Source organism: Chanodichthys erythropterus, chromosome 8 (assembly GCF_024489055.1).
Source record: "Chanodichthys erythropterus isolate Z2021 chromosome 8, ASM2448905v1, whole genome shotgun sequence".
Lineage (NCBI taxonomy): Eukaryota > Metazoa > Chordata > Actinopteri > Cypriniformes > Xenocyprididae > Chanodichthys > Chanodichthys erythropterus.
In genome coordinates this window covers 6,116,639-6,140,393 of record NC_090228.1, presented here as the reverse complement: position 1 = coordinate 6,140,393, position 23,755 = coordinate 6,116,639, and the positions used below count along the sequence as shown (strand labels likewise).

Sequence of the window (23,755 nt, the reverse complement as noted above, 5' to 3'; positions counted from 1 at the left end):
AGCAGATAAACATCAAATTTTCATTTTTGGGTGAACTATCCCTTTAAGCTTACTTGATCAGTGTCAACATGGAAATTATGTACAAAACATTTTTAGTTTACATCAAGCATTTGGAGCTGAATTAATTGCCGTGGAGAGAACAAAAAATTCAAATATATGTGATTTGAAGACTGCCCTGCAGTCTGTATGAGTCAATGTACTGCAAAAAGTCATTTTCTTACTCCAATGTATTTGTCTTGTATTCTCCAAAAGATATTTTTCTCAATTTTAGCATAAATCACTTTTATTTTGATACATTTATCAGAAAACAAGACTAATTGTTCAATGTCATCTTGCTTCTTAAGTAAAGATATTTATACTGGAAAACAAGACAAAAACACAGAGTAAGAAAATCACTATTTGCAGTGTGTAAAGGTGTTTGTGTGTCGGAGCTCACAGTCCATGTGTGTATCTGTGGCGTGAAGGGCTGTGTTGGGGTGGAATGGCATTGAGGTGATGTCCTGCACGTCTCTCTGCCGTCTTCAGGAGCTGTTGGAGCTCCAGGCGCTCCCGCTCTGCGCGGCGGGACATCCTCCGGGCTTTCCTCAGAGAATGCCTCAGTTTCCCCACTCGTTCTTTTAACTGTTCATTCTTCCTCTCCAGCTCAGCCACACGCTCCTGGAGCTGTCCAACCCGTTCCTCCTCCTCAAACAACACCTTCTGCATGGAAGAACACAGCAGCTGAAAGAGAAAGAGAGAGAGACGGTCACTCAGGGGGTCTGTCCATGCATTGATAACCTGACCCAGTGGAATCAAGGTCAACATACAACATGACATCATTTCCAGCCTCGGTCAGCCTTATTATTTCCTGTTGAGCTCTGCCTTTCTTTTCTGGGCCCTGACACATGCCAACGTGTGTGTATGATGGAGGCAGTTGAAAAGTGACATGCTGTCATGCCCACGGTAGACACAAGTCGAGGCATGCTGAGTGTGTGTGTGTGCATGTGGAGTGTGTGTGATTGCATGGCCGCGTCTGTGTGTATTTGAGCGACGGGAGGCTGCGTGTTCTCCCTGAACAGCGGAAAGGTCTAAATCCCTATTGTAAAGAGCCAAATCTAAGTGTTATGTGATGTCAGAGGTCGCCACATGAGATAATTACACAAAAAAATGATGCTGACTGTGAACACAAATTATTATGAAAACGAATGGAGACAGATGCTGTGAAGTTTCCATAATCATTTTTTCAGTGAATAATGACTTAAATTTCAGTCTGTTCAAGCTATGACAATCCATTTTAAAAAGTAATTTATTTGTGTGATGCAATGCTGAATTTTCCGCATCATTACTCCAGCCTTCAGTGTCACGTGATCCTTTAGAAATCACTCTAATATTTGCTGCTCAAGAAATATTTATTATTATTACCAATGCTGAAAACAGGCATTTTTTTCAGGATTTTTTTTTTTTTTTATCAATAGAAAGTCAAAAGAACAGCATTTATTTGAAATCTTTTGTAACATTATGAATGTCTTTACTGTCACTTTTGATCAATTTAATGCATCCCATTTGAACTGTAGTATTTAAGTTTATATAATATGTTTGTGCACTTTTAAAAGCTATCCTGGACAGAAGAGCAGGCAGGGAAATAAGGCATGATGGGAATGACTGTTGTTGTGTCCTACTGTCCAAACAAAACACCCACTGCTGTAACAACAGCAGCACTATCCAAACGACAGCTCCTCCAAACTACATGACACCCAGAGACAGACAGGTGGACACCAACACACCTAAAACAACACACATGCTAAAATAAACATCTCTACTCATTAACAAGACCTTATGTTTGTTCTTTTGCTTGTAAAACTATGTAAACAGCTATTTAGCAAGGCAATTTTATATAAGATTTCTTTTTAATGTGTATTTACAACCACAAGAGCCAAACATAGCCTGCTTTGCTTTCAGACCCAAACTAGACCCAGATGTGGTGGTCAGTGAGTCATCTATAACAATAGAGAGTGTTTGTAGAAAAGAAAATGAGACAAGAATGCAGACAAACACAATGAGAGAAGAATGAAGAAATGGAGAGAGTTTGGGCAAACATTTGGGTTTAGACATAGAGGCTATATAGTTAACAAAAGAATTTTGTAATTGATCCGGTAGGGAACAGGAAGCCAGTGGAGCTGAGTGAGAAGGGATGCGATGTGGTCCGTTGATCTGGTATGGGTGACAATCCGAGCTGCAGAATTCTGGATGGATTGGAGGAGATGGAGAAGTTTATTTGGGATGCCAATGAGGAGGGTGTTGCAATAGTCAATGCGGGAAGTGACCAATGTATGAATAAGGACCTCAATCGGAGAGCCATCAACTGATAAAGTGAATGGTTGGGTTTTGAAGAGTGTGGCCTTTGAACCAATGAGGAGAACCTTGCTTTTATTTCCCTTTACATCCAGTTACTAATAGCTTGTATACAGGAGGTAAGGGCAGAGGGGGGTAAAGAGGTATTTGGTTTTGTGGAGGGCAGTCTGCAGGACAATGGCCCTCCAGGATCAATGTTCCCCACCCCTGCTGTAAATGATAAAAAGCCGTGGTCCCAGCACTGAACCCTGAGGGACACCATGAGACAAGACAGATAGATAGATAGATAGATAGATAGATAGATAGATAGATAGATAGATAGATAGATAGATAGATAGATAGATAGATAGATAGATAGATAGATAGATAGATAGATAGATAGATAGATAGATAGATAGATAGATAGATAGATAGATAGATAGACTACATCAGCACAACATGAGATCTCCTGTTAGACGTTCTTTCAGTCAAAAGCTTCTCGTTATTAAAGCATGGATGAAGCTGAGCAAGTTTTACCCAAGCTCTTCAGAATCCATACATGATATTTGATAAAATACATTATGCAGACAGACATTGTACTGCATAACAAATGCAATGGTGTTTTTTGCATTTGTGTGAATCAGATTAGAGTTTAATGAGTATAATGGATGTTTAAGATGGATGGTACAGGAAGCAGGGGGTGACATAACTAACAGACACACTGGCTACAGTCACAAGAGCACAAAGTCCCTCAGGCAGCCTCAATCCTTTTCCCACAGGAAAGCTCCTGTGTAAAACAGCTCTCATTATCTTTCTGAGGTTCCTGGGCCTGATAATCACCCCCACCTGTTCCTGCAGCACACACCATCATTATCTTTATCTTTTCTCACCGCTGTGTCTACTCTTTCTATACAGAGGTGATTAGTGAAGTGTCCCTGTTTATCTTCTCTGTAATACTTGAATAAATGTAAGTATTTAAAAATAAAATGTTTAGGGTTCAGAAAAGATGCAGTTAACAGAAATTAAATTGTTTCAAACCCAAATATTCCTTTATTGCATATAGACAGACTGACTGTCACATCTGTTTAGAGACACTCGGCACCTCCTCAGGTCACTGCCTCTAACATAGACATGCATGAACACACTTCTGATGGCTTAACCCCTGGGTATTCTTCAGTCGAATGCACAGCTTTGCGAAGTACTCTTCATTTGACTCGTAGACATACACAGGCATTCGATGCATGCAGTTTTGAGCAATCTCTCGCCACGATTTACAACCCATGTAAATATCTTTGTATTCTTTCATGCTAGAGTTGTACAAATGAGGGTACTTTCTATCCTCTTCGCACAATCTCTTGTCTGTGTAGGCCTCAATCGTTGCTGTAGCTTGCATGCGTTCCCGTCTGTTGTTTATGCAATTTTTTGACTACCTTGTGAATTAACACCCCCAGGGCACGGTTGCCACCTTGTGGATAAACTAATTACTACAAAAAAATTAAATGTGCATGTGCAATCTGCGCATACAAGTCGGAATTCATGTGACGTGCACTGTACACTGATCCTCGTGTACATGATGATATCGACGTGATATCGACAACACGGCGAATGTAGTAAGTCTGGATTACATTCATACTACACACACTAATACTACACAGGACACACTTTTTTAGCAGTTGTGAAGTAGTTGCTTATTCAAAATAAGAACCTACTCAAGAGAGTATGATATTCTGGACACAGCCCACACAGATGGTTCATGAAAAGTCCACAAGACTCGCCAAATGCGTCTTTCCACGTTCACAGTAAAAGGGAGAAAGGCAGATTCCCACTGGTTTACTTTTTCATTTTCTCTGTTGGTATATTACACTTAATAAATATAAAACTGTCAACCCTGAGCTGATGACTGTTTTCGGTTAGTTGAAGTGACTATTTATCTGTACATTCAGGCAGCTCATTGTGTTTGTCTGAAAATAAACCCTTCTCTCTAGACAGCAGACCACCGTCCGGCTAATGAGCGGCTGTGTGTTTGATGTGTCTGAATGTACAGCAGGCTAATCTCATCAAGGCAAACATATTTGCCACTACTTGATACTTTGTGTGTGTTACATCCACACATCCTCCCAAGCCCTACCACAACCTCTGAGGACCCCTGACATTCCTTCCTCCCCTTCTGCATCGATGATTTACATGATTTATTTTTCCTTTCAAAACCCACTGCCATTTCCCCAAGAGGATGTCCACGTCCAGCTGACGTCCCCCTCACTCTTTCTCCATCTTTTTATTTTCTATCTCAGCTTTATTTTCAGTGGCAGATGTGTGTTTAGGTGGGATAGGCTGTCTGTGAGTGTGTGTATGTGTGTAAGGTAGGGCAGCTCTAGCTGGGAGGTCTTTAATCCGGCCTCTATCGAGCCGAATGAACTCTTGAATTACCTCAGCCTCCTACCGTGATGAACAGTCACAGTCGTCAATACAAAGACCACCAAAGAAAGGGACTTGTGTGGCTAAGTATGTGGCGTATGAACCATTTACCCATGAGAACCTGAACATGTTACCTTCATATTATTCTCACTTCCTGTGTCACAAGTTTTTGGCAGCAGCCAACCAGATTCCTCGATTCATTATTGCAGCAGTCGTGTTGTCTTCAGAAGTTAGTGTAAGTAGCCGTGAGACATGTTCTGTGTTCAACATATTTTGTTGATCCTGGAACATTGCTGTTCAAAAATATTATTTTAACCCTATCCCTACTCCTAAACCTAACCCTACCCATAAGATATCGCTAAAATCAGAGGGAAATTAGGTGAATAACACTGATGTAGAAGCACCTAACCCTGGTTGACATAAACTGTAAACTTGTCCCCCAAATCTGATTGGTTGACTTGAATGTTGTTGCAGGATCAACAAAGATGATGATCCAGAACATGTCGTACTTGGTGAAATCACGTTCAGTACCACTGGAATGGAAACTGGCTGCTGTTTTTCTGTTAAAGCTCAGGTAAAAATAATGCAGTTGTGCATGCAGACACTCCTGTCTTCAAAAAAAGGCCATTTACGAGCGTCTTGAATTAACAACAGAGTCGTTTCAAAACAGAACACACTCTGAACGTCTGACTGTAATGATGCACAGCTCACGTCCACATACTGATGTTCACCTTTAGCAGATTTATGGATTTCAATTCTCTTGTCTTGACAAGATATACAGTTTTCTGCATGCCAATGTTAATTCTACATCGTTCAGTACGTGATTTATCTCTGCCACTCTAATGCATATTGAGCCCATCTGTGTGTGTGTGTGTGTGTGTGTTTATTGGTGTCGTACCCTGCTGTCTTCCTGGCTCTCCCAATCACTATTAAAGTTGTGCACCGTCTGTCCGCCAGAGCAGTTTGAGAACTGGAAGAGGCTGGAAAACAGTCGCCTATTATCCAGTGTGTCAGGGAATATGGCATCCTGGTAGTTAACTCCATGAGGGAGGATGTTGTAGTTTTCATCCATTCTGTATAAGATACACACAAATGTTTGTTTGCATATACTGCACTTATGAGGATGTCTTATTGGCTAGTTAATTTTTTTATTTTTTATTAATTATAATAAAATGACAAAAAATTAATTTAAATACTAAAACAAATTGAAAAAAAATCTCTACATTAAATGTATTTTTTTAATATCATATATAATAGGTCATTTTAACAGTTCAAGTCGGAATAAAAGAACTTGCAGTTGAGCATGTGAGTTGAATGATTCAATAACCGGCCCAATTCTTAAAGGGATAGTTAAGCCAAAAATGAAAATTTGATGTTTATCTACTTTGTTTCTTCAGTAGAACACAAATGAGGATTTTTAACTCCAACTGTTGCCGTCTGTAACCGGATGTGGAGGGCAGTTGGACATAGTGGTGTTTTAGAGGTAAAAAATTTTATAAATACTGTTCGGTTTCTCGCACAAACTGATCGTTTCGTGTCTTAGGACATCAATGTGTCGTCACAAGCCTCAGGGTTTAATTTGGATTTGTCTGTGCATGTTTTTTTTACTCTTATAGATGGAGCTCCTATTGACACGCATTATACGGCTGACAGACCGCAATGGTTGGAGTTAAAAATCATAATTTGTGTTCTACTGAAGAAACAAAGTCATCTACATCTTGGATGCCCTGGGGTAAGCAGATAAACATCAAATTTTCATTTTTGGGTGAACTATCCCTTTAAGTAGAACCTGTTCGAGTCTATCGTTCGGGAATCGGACTACGCTGGTGCCGCTGTATGTTTCTGATTAATTAAAAAGAACCGGCTCATAGGAATCGTTCGTTTGGACTACTTTGTGATTCACTAAAAGAACCGGTTCATAAGAGTCATTCGTTTCGACTACACTGGTCGCGCTGTGTATTTTGATTCACTAAAAGAACCGGCTCATGAGAGCCATTGAGAAGCAGTACTGTGCTGATCAGTAGTTCAGAAAATCAAATATTAACAAAGTATTTCAGGTGGAAGAATACACGTTCGAGAATCGATAGCGGACATTGTTCTTTTTTCCAACTGAAGTTCAGAATAACTACTGGTTCTTTGTTTCCAAATAGAAGTGAACCCACCTGAGGAAGAATATGTAGGAGTTGTTTTCCATCACGGTGTGTGACTGACAGCTGAAGTACCCGAGTCCCGTGAGGTTGAGGCGCGAGCCCGCGGGCACCTCCAGCATGCTGCCCCACGCCTGGTCGCATAGCAACTCCACCTCCGCCGCATACAGCAGCGCGTCCTCTGCGCGCTCGTGCTTCTGGTACGGCAGGTAGTTGTACAGACTGGACGCGTACGGCTCCTCGTGGATGGCCAATACCTTCGCGTACACGATGATCTCGGCGAGTTCAGCCCGACAGCCCTCGCTGAGGGGTCGCCACTCGCTGGGTAGCTGGCATGCAAACGCGAACCCGAAACCCAGCGTTAGCAGAAGCGCAAGGTGCATGCTTCCCGTGCCAGTAAATATACCCACGCGTAAAAATTGCTCGTTCACGGGTTCAGTGGATAGGCAATGCAGTGAAGGCACCCATGCAGCGGCCTGGGGTCAGTTCACATAGTCCCGACCTGTTCAGACTAATGTAGGTTCACAAGTAAGAGTTCCCACGTCCTGCTCCTCCTCGATCCATCACCCCAAAGTTCGTCTCAGGCCAATCGGACGCGCTGGAGTTTAACCAACCAATAGACGCGCTGCATCCACCAGCCTCACTGCTACATTCCTGGACACTATTTGGTCTCGTTTTGTTGTCTTTATTGATTATACACAGACATAGACAGATCACTGCCAATGAGAATTCACTTTCACCAAAACTGCTCTGAAGAAAAATACATTTTATAGATTAGGAAATAGTGTATGTTTATAGGCCCTTGACTTTTCAGAGATGAAAAAGTTTATTTTATTATGTATTTTATTTATGCATCTTTACACTGAATTTTGAGCAGGCACAGAGCAGCCTTAAGTTGTCTGTGTAAAGATGCCTTTAGAACTATCTTTGAAACTGAAAATCCTGTTTAAAATTGTGTTTCTTTTTAGATTTCCCCCACAAATAGCCTAATAAAGGTGTTAAAATCATGCACTGCTCAAAATGCTAAATTTTGCCAAATTTACACAGACTGTTTAATGCTGCTCAGAGGTGGTATAAATGCATAATGGCTCATTTTTTTTGTCCAGAGGCCTTAATAATAATAAAAACAAAGATACGACATCCAAAGTATGTAAGGTAGTAAAACTAGATCTCTTTTATAGAGTCCAAAAGGTTTTTAATTATATTTTGCTACATTTTAAAGATTTTGAAGTGTCAAAAGGTCATTCGGTTTAACCATCCAAAGGCCAACACGACCATTTCATTTGTGATTAAAATATCTTTAAATGTATGTATTTTTTATTCTGGCATGATTTTATGACATCATATATCAACATAGTTCAAAATGGTATTAAAAGTATGTGTAGAAGCCATTACTTTGTTATGAGAAAGAATGTCCAGAAAAATGAATTTCATTGATGTCATTCGGAGTAATATAAAGGGACCATTTTGGATCAAGTCATGTAGTCAATATCATATGACAGGATGTGACATCATTCAGACACCTGCAAAGGACCACATGGTCATGAAGCAAACTAACTCTTAATTTTTTGAAAATATCATGTATTCACTTGATCATACCGAAACATCAGGTCATTCGGTACAACCATATAAAAACATGGAAACATGGAAAACTTTTAATTATATAAAATCTTGTACTTAATATAAAATGTTTGATTGTCCTTTTGCTTGCTAGCTAGCTAGATAGCAGCCTGTTAGTATTGTTTGAAAATATCGTCATACAGTATAACCAAAAGTGTCATTCGGTAAAACCGAAATGTTGGCTAAACCGAATTACTTTTTGGTAACAAATCTTGTAAAAAAAAAAAAAAAAAAATTGCAAAAGCAGTGTTAATTGATAATAATAATAAAAAATAAATAAAAAAATATAAAAAATAAAACTTAATAAAAATATCTCAATTATGTTTTTTACACTTTTAACAACCTTATCAATCATTTTACCTGCATATTACTATACTAGGGGCTGAGGTGTGTCAGAACAGGCATAATTTAGTCTGGCTTTTATGCTGCATTGCTTCTTTGCACAGAATTTTGAGCAGGCACAGAGCAGCCTTAACTCAGCTGTGTAAAGATGCCTTTAGTTTTGAATGCATGTAGCCTACATTACTTAGATGCTGTTCATCTCTGTCTCACTGGCTCCATCTAGTGTATCAACAAAGTCCTTACATTACAGGCAACTCAACTCTTAATTATAATAATTATGATGATGTGTAGCCTATTATTGCAGCTGTTGTTATTGAGATATTGAATTGTTTTATGCCAAACCCATAAATAACCTGCAGTATATGGAAGGAAAAAGCAAGTCTGTTTCTTCGCCTACGACATTTACTGTCATCATATAAATAGGAAATTATGACTCTCATACTCGAATCATAATATGGGTGTCGAAAAGCCCCTCAGTTTGCCCCAGTTCGGAGTGCGTCATATGACCTCAGCAGGACAAACGCAGGGAAATCCCGGGCCGCGTCCTGACATCACCGTCAGCTGGTTCAGTGCAGAGAATGGAGGCAGTCTTACAGAGCAGAGCCTTATGACAGTGGATAGACACTGACCTTTATAACACTTACTATATACAGACCAATCCTGCTGAATCCCAGATCTGTGCGCTCATCGCGCCGTACTGACGTCTGCATCAGGAAACGCAGCATTTCTCAAAACAAGTTGGTGTACACAAGAAGTCAACGCTTGGTGAGTATCATAATGCTCTTAAATATAGCGAGTTATTTAACTTTACATCTTTAAAAAGTGTATTAATGTGTTGCGCACTTATGAAACATATTAGGGCGGAGATTAACGCGTGTTGGTTCATTTCTACTGCAAATGTCCTCGTTAACTTTCGTTTTTATCGTCACTATTGGGTGTCTTGTGAAACGTCTCTGGTGAGAACAGTCAGCATTTAGATTAACGTCCAATCCTATGTGGAAACCAAAGTAAAACAGTTTACCACTCACCACACATAATGTGTGTTTTTCACAAGTTCAAGCAATGAGATGTTGAAGTTCTGCCAGAAATGACTGTCATAATCTACTCAAACTCATGTCATTTAAATCTCGAATTAAGTCGTTTGAAGCCATACGGTAGCTTTCCGTAGGTACAGAACGAAATTGAAACCATTACTCACAGACAATCCTCCAAACAAGTGAAACAATGTGACCGAATCAGACTCGAGAACCTTATTATCAGTTCGATTCGTCATGGAATAGTTCAGTGTCATTTGGATCAACTGATAGTTGATACAACTAGTTGTATTTTGAGCATTCTAGTAATGACACATGAATTGTAAAATAGTCATTAAATCATTGAATATACATTGTGTAGTATATGAAATACAAAGTACTTATATTGCATGTTTTTTTTTAAGATACTGCACAACATTTTTCGCCAGATCATTCGTACAAGGAATGAATAAAAGTTCTGTGCATTGTATATTGTCCTATTAGTTGTTGAAAGAAAACAGATTTTTGATTAAAACAATAGTTTGGTGCATATGAAATGTATTACATTTTTCCCTTTTATTTCTACACTTTGATCATATTTCCTTTTTATAGTTATGCTAAAGCATATATTCGACTAGAATATACGCTTAGTCTCGCGTTACCAGGCGTTCAGACTGACGGCAGAAGTTCTGGACTCTATTGCAGCTTTCATTGGCCAAGTGAATATGTAAAGTCGATGACCCTGCAATAACAAACCAGCGTGCATCTATAAATTATTAAATTCAAGCGTGTGGAGCCACGAACTTCACATACTTCTGAAAATCCAGCGTTTAGTTGATCCTGGTAAGCGCTTGTAAACATGACGGCATTCTTCTTCCATGAGGGGGTTTAGCGTCACAGCATTTGTTTCTAGAGGAACCATTAAAGAATGGTTTCCTGAACATCCTGTATAATTCAACCAACCCTAACTCCTGAAGTGTTTCTAGTTAAGTGTGCCATATGCATCAGACATTCAGGCAATGGTTCGTGACATAATAGGCTGAACCGAATCTAGTTCAGCCCAAGTTTCACTTTTCATTGTGTGCTGATGATTGCATATTTGAGTGCCATTCTTATGACTAAGTCATGTTGTGGTATTTCATAACACAGCACACCCTAGCTCAACAGACACCAAAAACATGGCATCTGGTTCATCAATGATGAACGGGGACATCAGTCACCCACGCGGGTCTGGCCCGGGGAATGTGGGCAGTTTAGAGGAGACCCTCCAGCAAATGAACACCCTGATCAAAGAGAACAGAGAGCTGAAAGGTGAGATTTAAACCCCCTCTTCCTAGAAGCACACCAACAGTACACATATTGAATGTCATGCACAACATTCCAATGTCATTGTGTGTATCGATAGAGGCCCTGAAACAGACCAACTTGTCCATGAAGGAGAGATTTGAGGGTCTGTCTGCATGGAAGGAGAAGCAAAAGGAGGAGAGAGACTTTCTGGAGCAACGATTAGAGGAGGCCAAAACCAGACTGACTACTGTGGATGCAGAAAACGAGATGCTGAAGAAACGAGTGGAAGAGCTGGAAAAAAGTGGAGCTGAGGTGAGCTAAGATGGACATGATGAATCACACCATCAAGAAGTATATAATCAATTTTAAATAGACTAAAGTTAAATGTCTGTCATAGTGTTTACACACTGAACTGGAGGCACTGAGGGGACAGATCGGTCGTCTACAGGCTGAGAAGAATGATCTGGTAGCATTGAACTCCGAACTCCAGCTCAAAATGGGACAAGGTTCACCTAGAGACTCCTTCATTGAGATTAGGATAGCTGTAAGTATGCACATACACATACAAACACAATCAAGGGACAGGATGTTGCTCAATTTGTCACTCTCTGTACTTTCTTGCACAGGAAGATGACTTAAAAGTGACCAGAGATTTGCCTGATACACAGATGGATTCATCTGCTTTCTGCATGTAAGCACTGCGAAATGGAAATCATACTGCGATTTTCATTTAAATGCTACACCATTCACCAATTTTTTTTTAAAGCTATCGTTTGTGAGCTAGATCTGACAAAACCACTTTTGGTGACATTCCATCTTAAACTGAAAAACTGATTCATTAACAAATACAGTATGAACAAATACTTTTTTTAAACATTTTTCAATTTCTTTAAGGGTTAAAGGGTTAGTTCACCCAAAAATAAATGAATGAATGAATGAATGAACCATTTATATAGCGCTTTCATATGTACTACTGTACACCCAAAGCGCTTTACAATCATATCAGGGGTCTTTCCTCATCCACCACCAGTGTGCAGCATCCACTTGGATGATGCGACGGCAGCCACAGTACAACGGCGCCAGTGCGCTCACCACACACCAGCTGTGTGAAAATGAAAATTCTATAAATTAATTACCCTCATGTCGTTCCAAACCGGTAAGACTTTTGTTCATCTTTGGAATACAAATGAAGATCTTTTTAATGAAATCTGAGAAATTTCTGTCCCTCCATAGACTGCTTATATGCAACTTATCACTTTCAAGGCCCAGAAAGGTAGTAAAAACATAATTAAAGTAATCCATGTGACACCAGTGGTTTAACCTCTGTTTTATGAAGCAATGTGAGTGCTTTGTTTGCACAAAAAACATAATTTATCACTTTATTTTTAAAATCTGAATCTCCAACGCACGTTCACGAGAGCACCATGACTCATGCGTGTTGTGTTGCCACGAAAACGTGAGTTTAATATTTTGTAAATAAAGTGCTAAATTGCTTTTTTTTTTGCACGTGCACGAACTGTCAATTGAGTATCAGAAAGCTCTCGGATTTCATTAAAAAGATCTTCATTAGTGTTCTGAAGATGAATGAAAGACTTACGGGTTTGGAACGACAAGACAGTGAGTGATAAATGACAGAATTTTCATTTTTGGGTGAACTAACCCTTTAAGGAAAGAGGGTGGGTCATCGCTAGTCTGGATAAATTATATAAACACAATAGTAGGTCCTCATTTTGACAACTAAGCACATATATGTGCGTACACAGGCCAAAGGCTGAGTCTGAGGAACAGACAGTGAGGCAGCTGCTTCACTCCCTCAGAGCAGAGACTGATGCGAAGGAGAGACTGCAGGTAGCATTCCAGGAGGCACGTGGGAGGTAGGCCACAATTTCACATACCCTCTCAGAAACAGAACTTAAGGTGTTTCAGCTTCTTTTATTGTATGCCCATGTGTGTATTTGCAGAATTGCAGAGTTAGAGAACAGACTGGATCACGCTGACAGCAGCGCACAGACGTCTCTCCCCTGTACAGCTGAAATCAACGTAGGATATTCAGGCTTTTATAGCAATCCATATAGCAATTTTTAAGTAAATGCTACATCCACGTGGCTGTGGTCTTTGAGCACAGTCTTGTTTGAAATGTGGCAACAACTTTAAGTTTACATTTAATTTGAGGAAGCAACCAATTTTGTGCATGTTTGTTTTTGTCAGTCAAGCGCTGAGGTGAAGAATCTGGAGGATCAGTTGTTGAAGCTCTGTAATGAATTGAAACAAGCTCAGATCAAACTAGATGATGCTGAGAACATGAAAAGAAACCTGCAAGACAGGTCAGTTCTAACAATGTCATATGCATCTTTTTTGATTACAATATATATATATATATAATGTTTATTTTTTGATAAGTATATTTTTCCCTAAGTATTAAACTTATGCAATTGAGACAAAATTGCATATCATACATTGCTTTCAATCACAATTGCTTTCAAACTTTCTGGGAGTGCAAATCTAATTTCAATATGTAAGGTCACCTAAAGTTTAATAGCCTGTTGTTAGATGCAACAAGACAGTGATCCAAAGCTCACAAAGAGTATGTTAACAACAAAATGGCCCAAGAGGTTTATACTTATCCAGTAATTTGATTTGACCTAGAATCACAAAGCACATATTATCACTAATAGTTTTTTGGTGCACATTTTTTCTTGTAGCTTAAACTTTACAAGGTCTACAGTGTTTCTTAGCTCTCCAATCTCCTGCTCTCTCTGCAGGTGTAGGGATTTGGAGCAAGATCTGGGCACCTTAAAGACTCAGCTCGGAGAGAAACAGAAGGTCCAGGCTGAGAACGACAGTCTGAAGGTTCAGATGGAAAGTCTCCAGGCTGCTATTAAACTGGAACAGAAGAAAACTCAGGATGAGAAGTGAGTGCATTTTTTAACTGAGTTGCACAGGGGAAATATAGCCCCAAGTCGATTGCAGGTGTTATCTTGATGTTTTCATAATAATCACGTCTCCTCTTATCTTTCTTGGCCAGGAACAACCTAAACCAGCTGAAAGATGCCTACACCAAGCTGTTTGAAGACTACAATGAGCTTCAAGAGGAAAAGAAGAAGAAAGAGGTACAAAATCTTTATGGATTAAGTATTAAAGGTGCCCAAGAATGCTTTTTCACAAGATGTAATATAAGTCTAAGGTGTCTCCTGAATGTGTCTGTGAAGTTTCAGCTCAAAATACCCCATAGATTTTTTGTAATTAATTTAACTGCCTATTTTGGGGCATCATTAACTATACACTGATTTTGGCAGCGCGCCGCCCCTTTAATTCGCCTGCTCCCTGCCACACGAGATCTCGACTATATTACAGTGCATTTACAAAGTTCACACAGCTAATATAACCCTCAAATGGATCTTTACAAGATGTTTGTCATGCATGCTGTATGTATGCTTCGAATTATGTGAGTAAAGTATTTATTTTGATGTTTACGTTTGATTCTGTATGAGTTTGAGGCTGTGCTCCGTGGCTAACGGCTAATTCTACACTGTTGGAGAGATTTATAAAAAATGAAGTTGTTTATGAATTATACAGACTGCACGGGTTTAATAATGAAAATAGCGACGGCTCTTGTCTCCGTGAATACAGTAAGAAACGATGGTAACTTTAACCACATTTAACAGTACATTAGCAACATGCTAACGAAACATTTAGAAAGACAATTTACAAATATCACTAAAAATATCATGCTATCATGGATCATGTCAGTTATTATTGCTCCATCTGCCATTTTTCCCTGTTGTTCTTGCTTGCTTACCTTGTCTGTGCACAGATCCAGATGTTAATACTGCCTTTCCTTGTCTAATGCCTCGATCATGGGCTGGCACTATGCAAATATTGGGGTCATGCATATTAATGATCCCGACTGTTACGTAACAGTCGGTGTTACGTTGAGATCCGCATGTTTTCCGGAAGTCTTTTAAAGTCTTTTTTAGGTTTAACTTTTAACTACAAATACTCTAATCATTTTTGGTATTACGAAACTTAAAATATTTTTATTTACATACAATTCATTTTGTATTCTGAGTGTTATTCATCTTATCTCATTGTGTATGTGTGTGATATCAGGGTAGTGTATCACGGGAAGAGTACGATGACCTCCAAACCAGGTTTGCTACGGCTGAAAAAGCGCTGGCAGACAAACAGCAGAAGATTGATGATATGAAGATGGAAATCTTCCAGAAGGAAAAGGAACTAGAAACTATCTCTGTTTTCCAGGCTCAGGTACAAACGATTGCTGACTGGCCGAATATCACGTCATATCATTAATATTAAAGAAAAACCATATCCTCCCACTCTTTATTTTTGAAAGTAATTATTATGGGGTTTTTATGTGTACACATACAGGCAGAGATATATTCCTCTGACTTCTACGCTGAAAGAGCAGCTCGGGAGAAGATTCACGAGGAGAAAGAGCGTTTGGCCACTCAACTGGAGTATGTGAAGAAACAGAACAGCCAACTTCAGGAGGAGATGGAATCACTTGGCAGGTACGTCATAAACTTCAAACACTTACCCACTTACATGTGACATCTGTGCAAAGTGAAACAAGATTTTTTTTTCATGCTTCAGGCATTCCATGAGTGAGATGCAAAGGAGACATGTGCCACGTGGGGCCAATCCACAAGGCCCCGCATCTCCACACCATCTGCAAGGAGGTAGAAGTAGTCCCTTACCTTATTGTACACATTTGTGCTACTGTACCTTTAAAACTGGACAGCGAGAGGACAATTTACATAGACCTCTTTCTTCTTCAGGCGATTGGCAGCAGCAGAATATTCCAGAACATGCTTGTCCCAAATGTGGGGAAGTCCTACCTGACCTGGACTCTCTGCAGATCCACATCATGGATTGCATCATCTGAGCCTGTTGCCCAATAACCATACCAGATCCCCCCTATATGTGAATGAGTGGTTTGATAGCTTTAACTTCAAGCACCATAATGCTCCAATAACACAGATCTATAAACCCTGCAGCCTAAAAATACTGTACATTATCAGTGTGGATGGTTTCAAATCAACAGATGTTAATGGTCGTGGGTGAGGATGTAATGTGTAGCTTTGGTTCTGACTGGTTGGATTTAATCTAAATACGCCATATATAACAAACATTCATTTAAGCTGCTTTAGGACAATTTATCTATGTCAACTATTAAGAAAAAGTGTATTATGTTGCAGGTGGGCAATCAATGTGGCATATATTACACAAAAATCTATTAATCTGTTGTGGGCTAAATACATTATGCATTGCAAAAATATTTTTGTTTGAGATAGAATTTGTTGAGAGAATCATTTATTTTAAAAACTTGAAGCCTTATAGTTAGTTAGTGGTTAATTATATTTTCATTATACTCTCAACGCCCAACATTATACAGGCAGAGATCAACAGATAATGTTTTATTATTATTATTATTATTTGTTGGATCTGTTTAACTGTTAAAGCACTTTATCCTGTTTGATAAGCATGGTTAGTGAGTAAGTAAGATTTGGGGTAGAACTGTGTCTGTCTGTTAGCACCTACCTAAATCTAATAAATGCTTCTCTGAATTCATAAAGATGTATTGTGTTTGTCACTCTATCAGTAGTGTGCTCTTGATGTTATGTTGGGTAAATAGTACGGCCCTGCAGTAACTTAGTACGTTGCATATTAATCTTAGCGTTGAAATGCATATATTAAAGGACTTGTACAATCAATAATTTTGCTGTCATTTACTCACCTTCCTGTCGAAATGCGTATGGTTTTCTTCAGTTAAAGACAAAAGTACATGTTTTAAGTATGTAATGATCTCTCCTCTTCTCGATGTAATGAAAGTGAATGAGGCTGCCACGCTAAAAATGACAAAAACATTACAAAAGTATCATAAAAGTGATCTGATACGATTCGTCCGCTATGTTAATATCGTTATTAAGTCATATTATAGATTTATGTTAGTAACAAACCTCAATTAAAGTCGTTAATCACTAATGAGCTTCAACTCCCGAGAGCTTTTAACCGCTGCTGTCCGAATCGTGAGTGAATCATTTAAACCGATTCGACTCGCGCGATTCTTATGAACTTGCAAAGTAGCGCCATGATTTATGTAAATAATGGCTTATTAATTAATTAATTGATTTTTGTCTTCCATATAAATACAATATGGCTGCAGAATACTTTAAATATAGTATTATATAGTAGGCTTCTGACACATTTTTATGGTGTTTTTGAAGCTTGACAGTCATCATCATTCACATTCACGTTTTTGCTTTAACCAAGAGACCTTTAGTTGGCTTATGGTTTAGGGATGCACTTACTTAGGTATGCACTACCCGTTCTGGTGCAAAATGCTAGGCCTAATATTTACACGTATAAAATGTGTGATATGCACTTTAATGAGGGATGAAGTTTATCACTTGCTGCAAGTGGGAAATAAATCCATGTGCAGAAAGAGGAGTGTGGCTAATATGGCACAAACATTTGAGAATGAAAGGTGATTATGAATCAAGCATTTGCCTCTGCTTCTCAATTCACACTAAATCTAGTTTTTTTTTTTTTATTTTTTTTTATTTATGGCTTTATTAGTTTATTAATGCAATACATTTTTTTTAGTAAATACATTAAAAGCATTTTATTAAAAAGTAAATGAATATAGCCTTCTTCAATCAGTCAATGCAAAACACACAGTAACGAGTGAATACTGTTCATCTTTATTGTTATCAGGCACAGGATTTATGTCTCAAAGTAGGCTATCTTTACTATCTGCTGATTTAAAACAGGTTTAATTTGCTTCATAACTGTAAAACAGGGTTCCTTCATTCAGATAACAAGTAACGGTGAAAGACCCATATTGCACCAGTCTGCCACAAGTGCCCAAAAGATCATCAAAAACTAGGTCTTTGTCCCACACCTCCAGCTTCAGGTTATCATTCGTATTGCAGTTTGGGAAGTTGAACTGTTTAGACCATGTAGGGTTAGTGCTACTGTGTTGTTCTGTCTCCCCCCCATAAGTAGAGCCGCACCAGACCTTGACGTATGTATCGGATCTTCCAATTAAATCACCGTCGAGGCCCTTGGCATTTAAGCCAAAAACTCGAACAGCAGCGCTGGCAAAGTCCAGCTGAGACGCCAGCATCAGCACAACCAGAGACATCAGCCGAAGATCATAAAAGACTGCCATGGCTGTCCAAAAGAACAATGTCCTATTATAAATACACACAAATATCAAAACACAGAAATAATGTCTAAAGGTGTGATGTAGTGGTAAAGATGGCTTACCTTGCTTGTATGAGGTGTTGTGTGCATGTTTTTTGATCCTAGCCTCCTTTATAATGCAAACACCAACGCAAAATTCTTCCTTTGGTGATCAACAGGTGGTTCAAATCCCATGCGTATCTGTTATCACCTGTATTCACAGATGCTCAAGGACAGGACACAGAGTACAGAAGCAGAGTTTGTACATTCTCTTAAAGCATTTATAGCTCTTTATCATGTTTGATAAGCATATGGTTAATAAGTTAAATTTGGGGCAAGTTACTTTGTGTCTGTATGTCAAAAGGGTCATGAACTGCATTGTTTTATAATGTTTCCTGCGGTGCACTTATAATATTAGTATGCTTTTACATCAAAAATTGTCATAATTTAGAAATAAAAGCATTTTTCCTACCCTGATTTTAGCCCTCTTATTTGAACGCTCTGTTTTAAGGGGCGTGTCTGATGTGAGACTTCAGTGTAAACGCCCACTGCTGTGATTGGCTAACATCTTTGCATATGAAATAGTATTACTCTCTCATAAACTTTTAGCATGTTTTTACTTTTACAGCTCTCAAGGTTATAATCGTGAGAAGTGTTGATTATAGCAGCACACTTAAATCCATGGCATTAGATCGTGGCATGAAAGGTTCCAGTGATGAACATTGTAGCCGATCACAGACTGCTGTTGTTGAGCGCATGAAAGCAGTGATTTCATCATTGCAACTCAATTTCTACTCACTAATGAATGCTTTCATCATAACTAACAGTGCAAATGTGATGCAAATAAGAGATTCATTGAATAAAAAGGGAATTTTGGCACGAGTCACTGATAAACTTGTGCTGTTTGATTGACAGCTCCTGCGATTGTAAAAGAAGCATTCTTTGATCGCTTTCTATATATAATTTAATCACTGTTTAAATTTTTTTTTTTATCCTACTAAGAGAAAAATGACAGTTGACCCTGTAGTCACCGGTTTGATTTTCTGATACATAGGCAAAGAACATCTGACTGTACATGAATCATTAATATCAGATCAGGCACCAGAATTAACACAGTTACTTACATATTGTTGCTTTACTGTTGAGTCCATATCATAAAATTCTGTTTGCAAAGCCTGCTCAGAAATGTGACTGATTTACCAAAGAATCCACATACCGAATACAAATGAAAGTAACACAAAATGTGTTGTCCTTAACTAGACACACAGGTATGTTATATAACGCAAGTTGTAGTTTTTAACACATCTGTTTTAAGAGTGACATAATACATAGATTATGTAGCAGCTATTTAATGTCAAATAAGCATTAAAAAAATCCTTGAACAAGTGAAACGTCTGTTTCTCTGTATGAAAACAAATAGGATATTTAAAAAACATTTCTAAATTAATAGGTTTAAAACATATTTAAACTGCTCATAATAAAATAAAAACAAGCAAACACCAAATAATCATATTAAAACACTTAAAAATCATAAACCCATATCATGGCATTTCATCCCTGAAAACGTAATGAATACGTTTTATTAATTAATACTATTTATTTAGTATTAACATGATAAATATTTTTGACAAATGCAAAAAAAAAAAACAATCTTTAATGATAAAATGTGAACGATGGATTCAATAGCCTATAGCAGATAAACACTTAATATAAATATAAATTCCTTCACATCATGACAGAACTATCACACACTCACTGTATACACCTTCTGTTGTTAAATGTCTCATTGGCTTAAATGTTTCACTTGTTCAAGGATTTGCAATGATTAAATACATGCAGACCTATATTTTGACATTAAAAGCCCATACCTCCGTGTCTTTATACTATTTGTCACAAGTTCACAACATGAACATACAGAAATAATATCACATACAGTCAATGGAGACATTTTACTATAGCTATGGTTACACATTTATTAATATATTTTCAAAATTATATAGTTAAAAGTATTTGTTCACAGTTTATACAAATTAGTTCATGCCTTATGGCCTAACAAATCAAAGTTTGTATTATCCATTAACATGGTAATTAAAAATCCTCATTGTACATCATGATATCTTACACATGAACAGAAAAGTGACTTAATTTAAAAGTATTGTTGTTAAATATTGTAGACATCAATCTGATCAAAATCCATGTAAAAACAAAGAAAACAAATATGTGTCCCAGCCCAAACTCTTGCCATTGGTTTTGCTGTACATTTGGATGCTGTAAATGACCCGCATATTAGAATGATTTATGAAAGATCATGTGAAGACTGGAGAAATAATCATCACCCACCTTTGACTGCACTGTGATTCTCACTCGTAAGTTTTATTTCCTATCTATGGCTAAATTGTGGACACTAGTATATTGTGAGTGCACAGATAGCCTACTTTTTATTTCAGCAAATAGACTAAAACATTTTTGTGAAAAGCAATGTCTGGGTAGATTTTAATGAACATATCAAGGTAAAACATGCAGTGTTCAGTGCTGTTGTACTATTACTACTAAGGATGTTTGTCTCAGAACAGGTTTATTTTGCTTCATACTTGTAAATCACGGTACCGTTGCTCAGAAAACAATTAACGATGAAAGACCCATTTTCCACCTTACTGTAACATGTGCCCAATTTATCATCATAATTCAGGTCTTTGTCCCACAACTCCAGCTTTATGTCATCAAATGCTTTGCAATTTGGGAAGTTGAACTCTGCAGACCATGAAGGATGAGCAGTATCCTTGATATATTCTGTCTGACCCCCAAAAGTAGAGCCACACCAGACCTTGACGTATGGATCAGGTTTGTTTCCAGCAGCATCACTGATGTCCCTGGCATGTAAGCCAAACACTCGAACAGCAGCGCTGGCAAAGTCCAACTGAGACGCCAGCATCAGCACAGCCAGAGACATCAGCTGAAGATCATGAAAGACTGCCATGGCTGCTGTCAGAAATAATACAGGTTCAATTATAAAGAAGGTTTACACACAATATTTTAAATGCAGAAATAATGTCTAAAGGTGTGATGTAAAGATGGCTTACCTTGCTTGTATCAGGTGGTGTGTGCATGTTCTTTGATCCTAGCCTTCTTTTATAATGCACTTATGCATAGAGGGGATTGGGCGAGTGCCCTGGGGCACCAGCCAATGGGGGGCACCAAGTGATTAAGATAATGACTAGACTTTTTTTTTAAATCATGTTTTGTATATATATTATTTAGCTGGAAAGATACAGATACAAAATTAACAGTTAATGATACAATATACAGAGGGTCCGCGGGACCCAACGCAACAGAGTGCGGCGCGGGACAAGATTTGATGGACGCGGGCGGTGAGACACTACTCATGTGCGGGTTGCGGGAGAATCAAATGATTCCTGCAGGGAACTGAAAAATCCGTCTCATCCGATGTAGGTCTCTTCATCGCGGTGCCCCCGCGTTCCCATTTCTCCTCCCCCAGAACGCGATTTCGCCCCTGCCCTCGCGGAGGTCTGTGCATGCCGCTGCATGGAGGACACCAGGTTTATTCTTGCCTATTTATTGGCAAAATCTTATTAAAACCAAAATTACAAGCCTATATGTGGTGCCCCATGCACTGACAACCATATCATCATTCACAGTGCTATAGATAGTCCGGTGGCTGACGATTCTGTTATTTGAGTCAAAAACAGGCAATTTTCGGTGTGTATAAAACATACAAAAGCCTACGCTTCAAATGATTACATATGCAAATGTTCATGTACAATTTTTTACCTAGGAAGCTCTTATTTACGATAATTCCAATAGCACGTGAAGGCAGAATTAATTAACGATTTTGCATGCACAAATTCTAGAAAAAAGATTTTCTGCTTAGGTAAGGCTTATTTACCATTATTTCTCGGCAAATATGCAACGCTGTTGTCGATTTGAAATTTGTGGAACGGTTTTCTCTTTTAGATGGCTGCTTAGATGCTTGTAAAGTTCAGTGTGTGTGTTTTGCTGCTGCGCGCTTCTGTGGTGCTGAATTCAGCTGTTAAAATGGTTGCTTGCAATCGTCTTTCTTGGGCTTGCTTGTTTTTTTATTTATTTTATTTTTATTTTTTTACATATGGTTTTTCATGTAGGCTAGTCCTCATACATGTGGTTAAACACAGGTGGTTAAAATCCCAAGTGTATCTGTTTCTCGGATTTGCTGACACAACTTTTTTCCATGTTACAAGTTGACAAATTTTAATTTGCCAAGTCAGCAAGACTTGTACGTGAAAAATAAATCTGTAAAATAACATCAAGTAATTTTACAGTCATTTCCATTAACCATAAAACACAACTAAATAAAGTGCAAAATTTAAAATACAGGTTGCCTAAAACACCTGTAAAAAATAAATAAGAACATTATCCCCTATTTTTACGGATTTTTTTAGTGTATAAAAACTATTTTAATATTTCACTGTCCTAAACCAGCTACAAAAGCAAGTTTTTCATAAGCATCATATGCAGAAAACTCATGAAACTCCATTGTAATACTCTCTGCAACTGCAGAAAAATTCAAACATTTAAGGTTGTTGAAAACTTACCCAAAACAGAATCATGTCTTCATGCAAATCCTATGCTTTAGTCATTTTAACATCATCTTTAGAGCAATGACATCCATCTTTTATGTCATTTAAGGTGTTTATTTATTATAAGATTGTAACAATTGTAGGAAGGAGGCAAAGGCAAACAAGAGCAACAGCTGGCAAATTATATTTTTGCCCAGCTGCTGAAATTGATGGGATTTCCTTACATGAAGATTTGTCTTTCATATATTTTCAGAAAAAGTCATTTTTTATTTAATTTACTTTGTCAGGGCATTTGTCCTTTTCGGTTGCTGAGCTGTGAACATTCGGAACATGCGGAACTGGTCCAACTCAAAGTCCAAAATCACAGATGCAGAAGAGTTTTGCTCAAGGATGGGACACAGAGTATATTCTCTTAAAGCTTTTGTAGCGCTTTATCATGTTTGATAAGCATAGTAAGATAATAAGTTAGATTTGGGGCAAGTTATTTTAACTGCGTCTCTGTGTTAATACCTGCCAAAATCTTTGACACAAGCAAAGACAATAGAATAGCACAAGACGTGTCACTCGTATTGTTTTGAATGGGAGAAAGTGTAACGCGCAAAATGGCGGAATAAGTCCCGCCTTCTAAATAAGAGCCAATCGCCAACTGGTAAAGTCATCGCGTCACTTCAGCGGCCGTTAGAATAACCGGTTTCTGAAACAGTCAGACGCGCGCCTCCGAAGAGACGCGCATTTAGGTCTGCGCATGCGCATTAGCTTGATCCAGCTTGAAAAATACAGTTTTTTTTGTCATGATTCGAGCATTTAGAAACACAATTTATGAGCCGGTTGTTGTTAG

The 23,755-nt window shown here is 38.3% G+C and overlaps 2 protein-coding genes across 2 annotated transcripts; one reads left to right on the top strand and one right to left on the bottom strand.

The window, feature by feature from the left end:
- On the bottom strand, positions 1 to 7,951 carry ccdc3a (coiled-coil domain containing 3a). Its single transcript, XM_067391614.1, has 3 exons — positions 6,888 to 7,951; positions 5,624 to 5,798; positions 1 to 720 (listed from the first exon to the last, which is right to left on the bottom strand). Exons 1-3 carry the CDS (start codon positions 7,253 to 7,255, stop codon positions 433 to 435), a joined length of 831 nt encoding a protein of 276 aa, XP_067247715.1. The 5' UTR covers positions 7,256 to 7,951; the 3' UTR covers positions 1 to 432.
- A 1,470-nt stretch (positions 7,952 to 9,421) lies between these two features.
- optn (optineurin) lies at positions 9,422 to 16,862 on the top strand. The gene is made up of 14 exons (XM_067391613.1): positions 9,422 to 9,599; positions 10,997 to 11,158; positions 11,253 to 11,446; positions 11,532 to 11,678; positions 11,761 to 11,825; positions 12,898 to 13,008; positions 13,096 to 13,174; positions 13,343 to 13,458; positions 13,897 to 14,046; positions 14,160 to 14,244; positions 15,245 to 15,400; positions 15,524 to 15,666; positions 15,749 to 15,834; positions 15,934 to 16,862. The coding sequence occupies exons 2-14, from the start codon at positions 11,026 to 11,028 to the stop codon at positions 16,038 to 16,040; spliced, it is 1,572 nt and encodes a 523-aa protein (XP_067247714.1). The 5' UTR covers positions 9,422 to 9,599; positions 10,997 to 11,025; the 3' UTR covers positions 16,041 to 16,862.
- Positions 16,863 to 23,755: the final 6,893 nt, after the last annotated feature.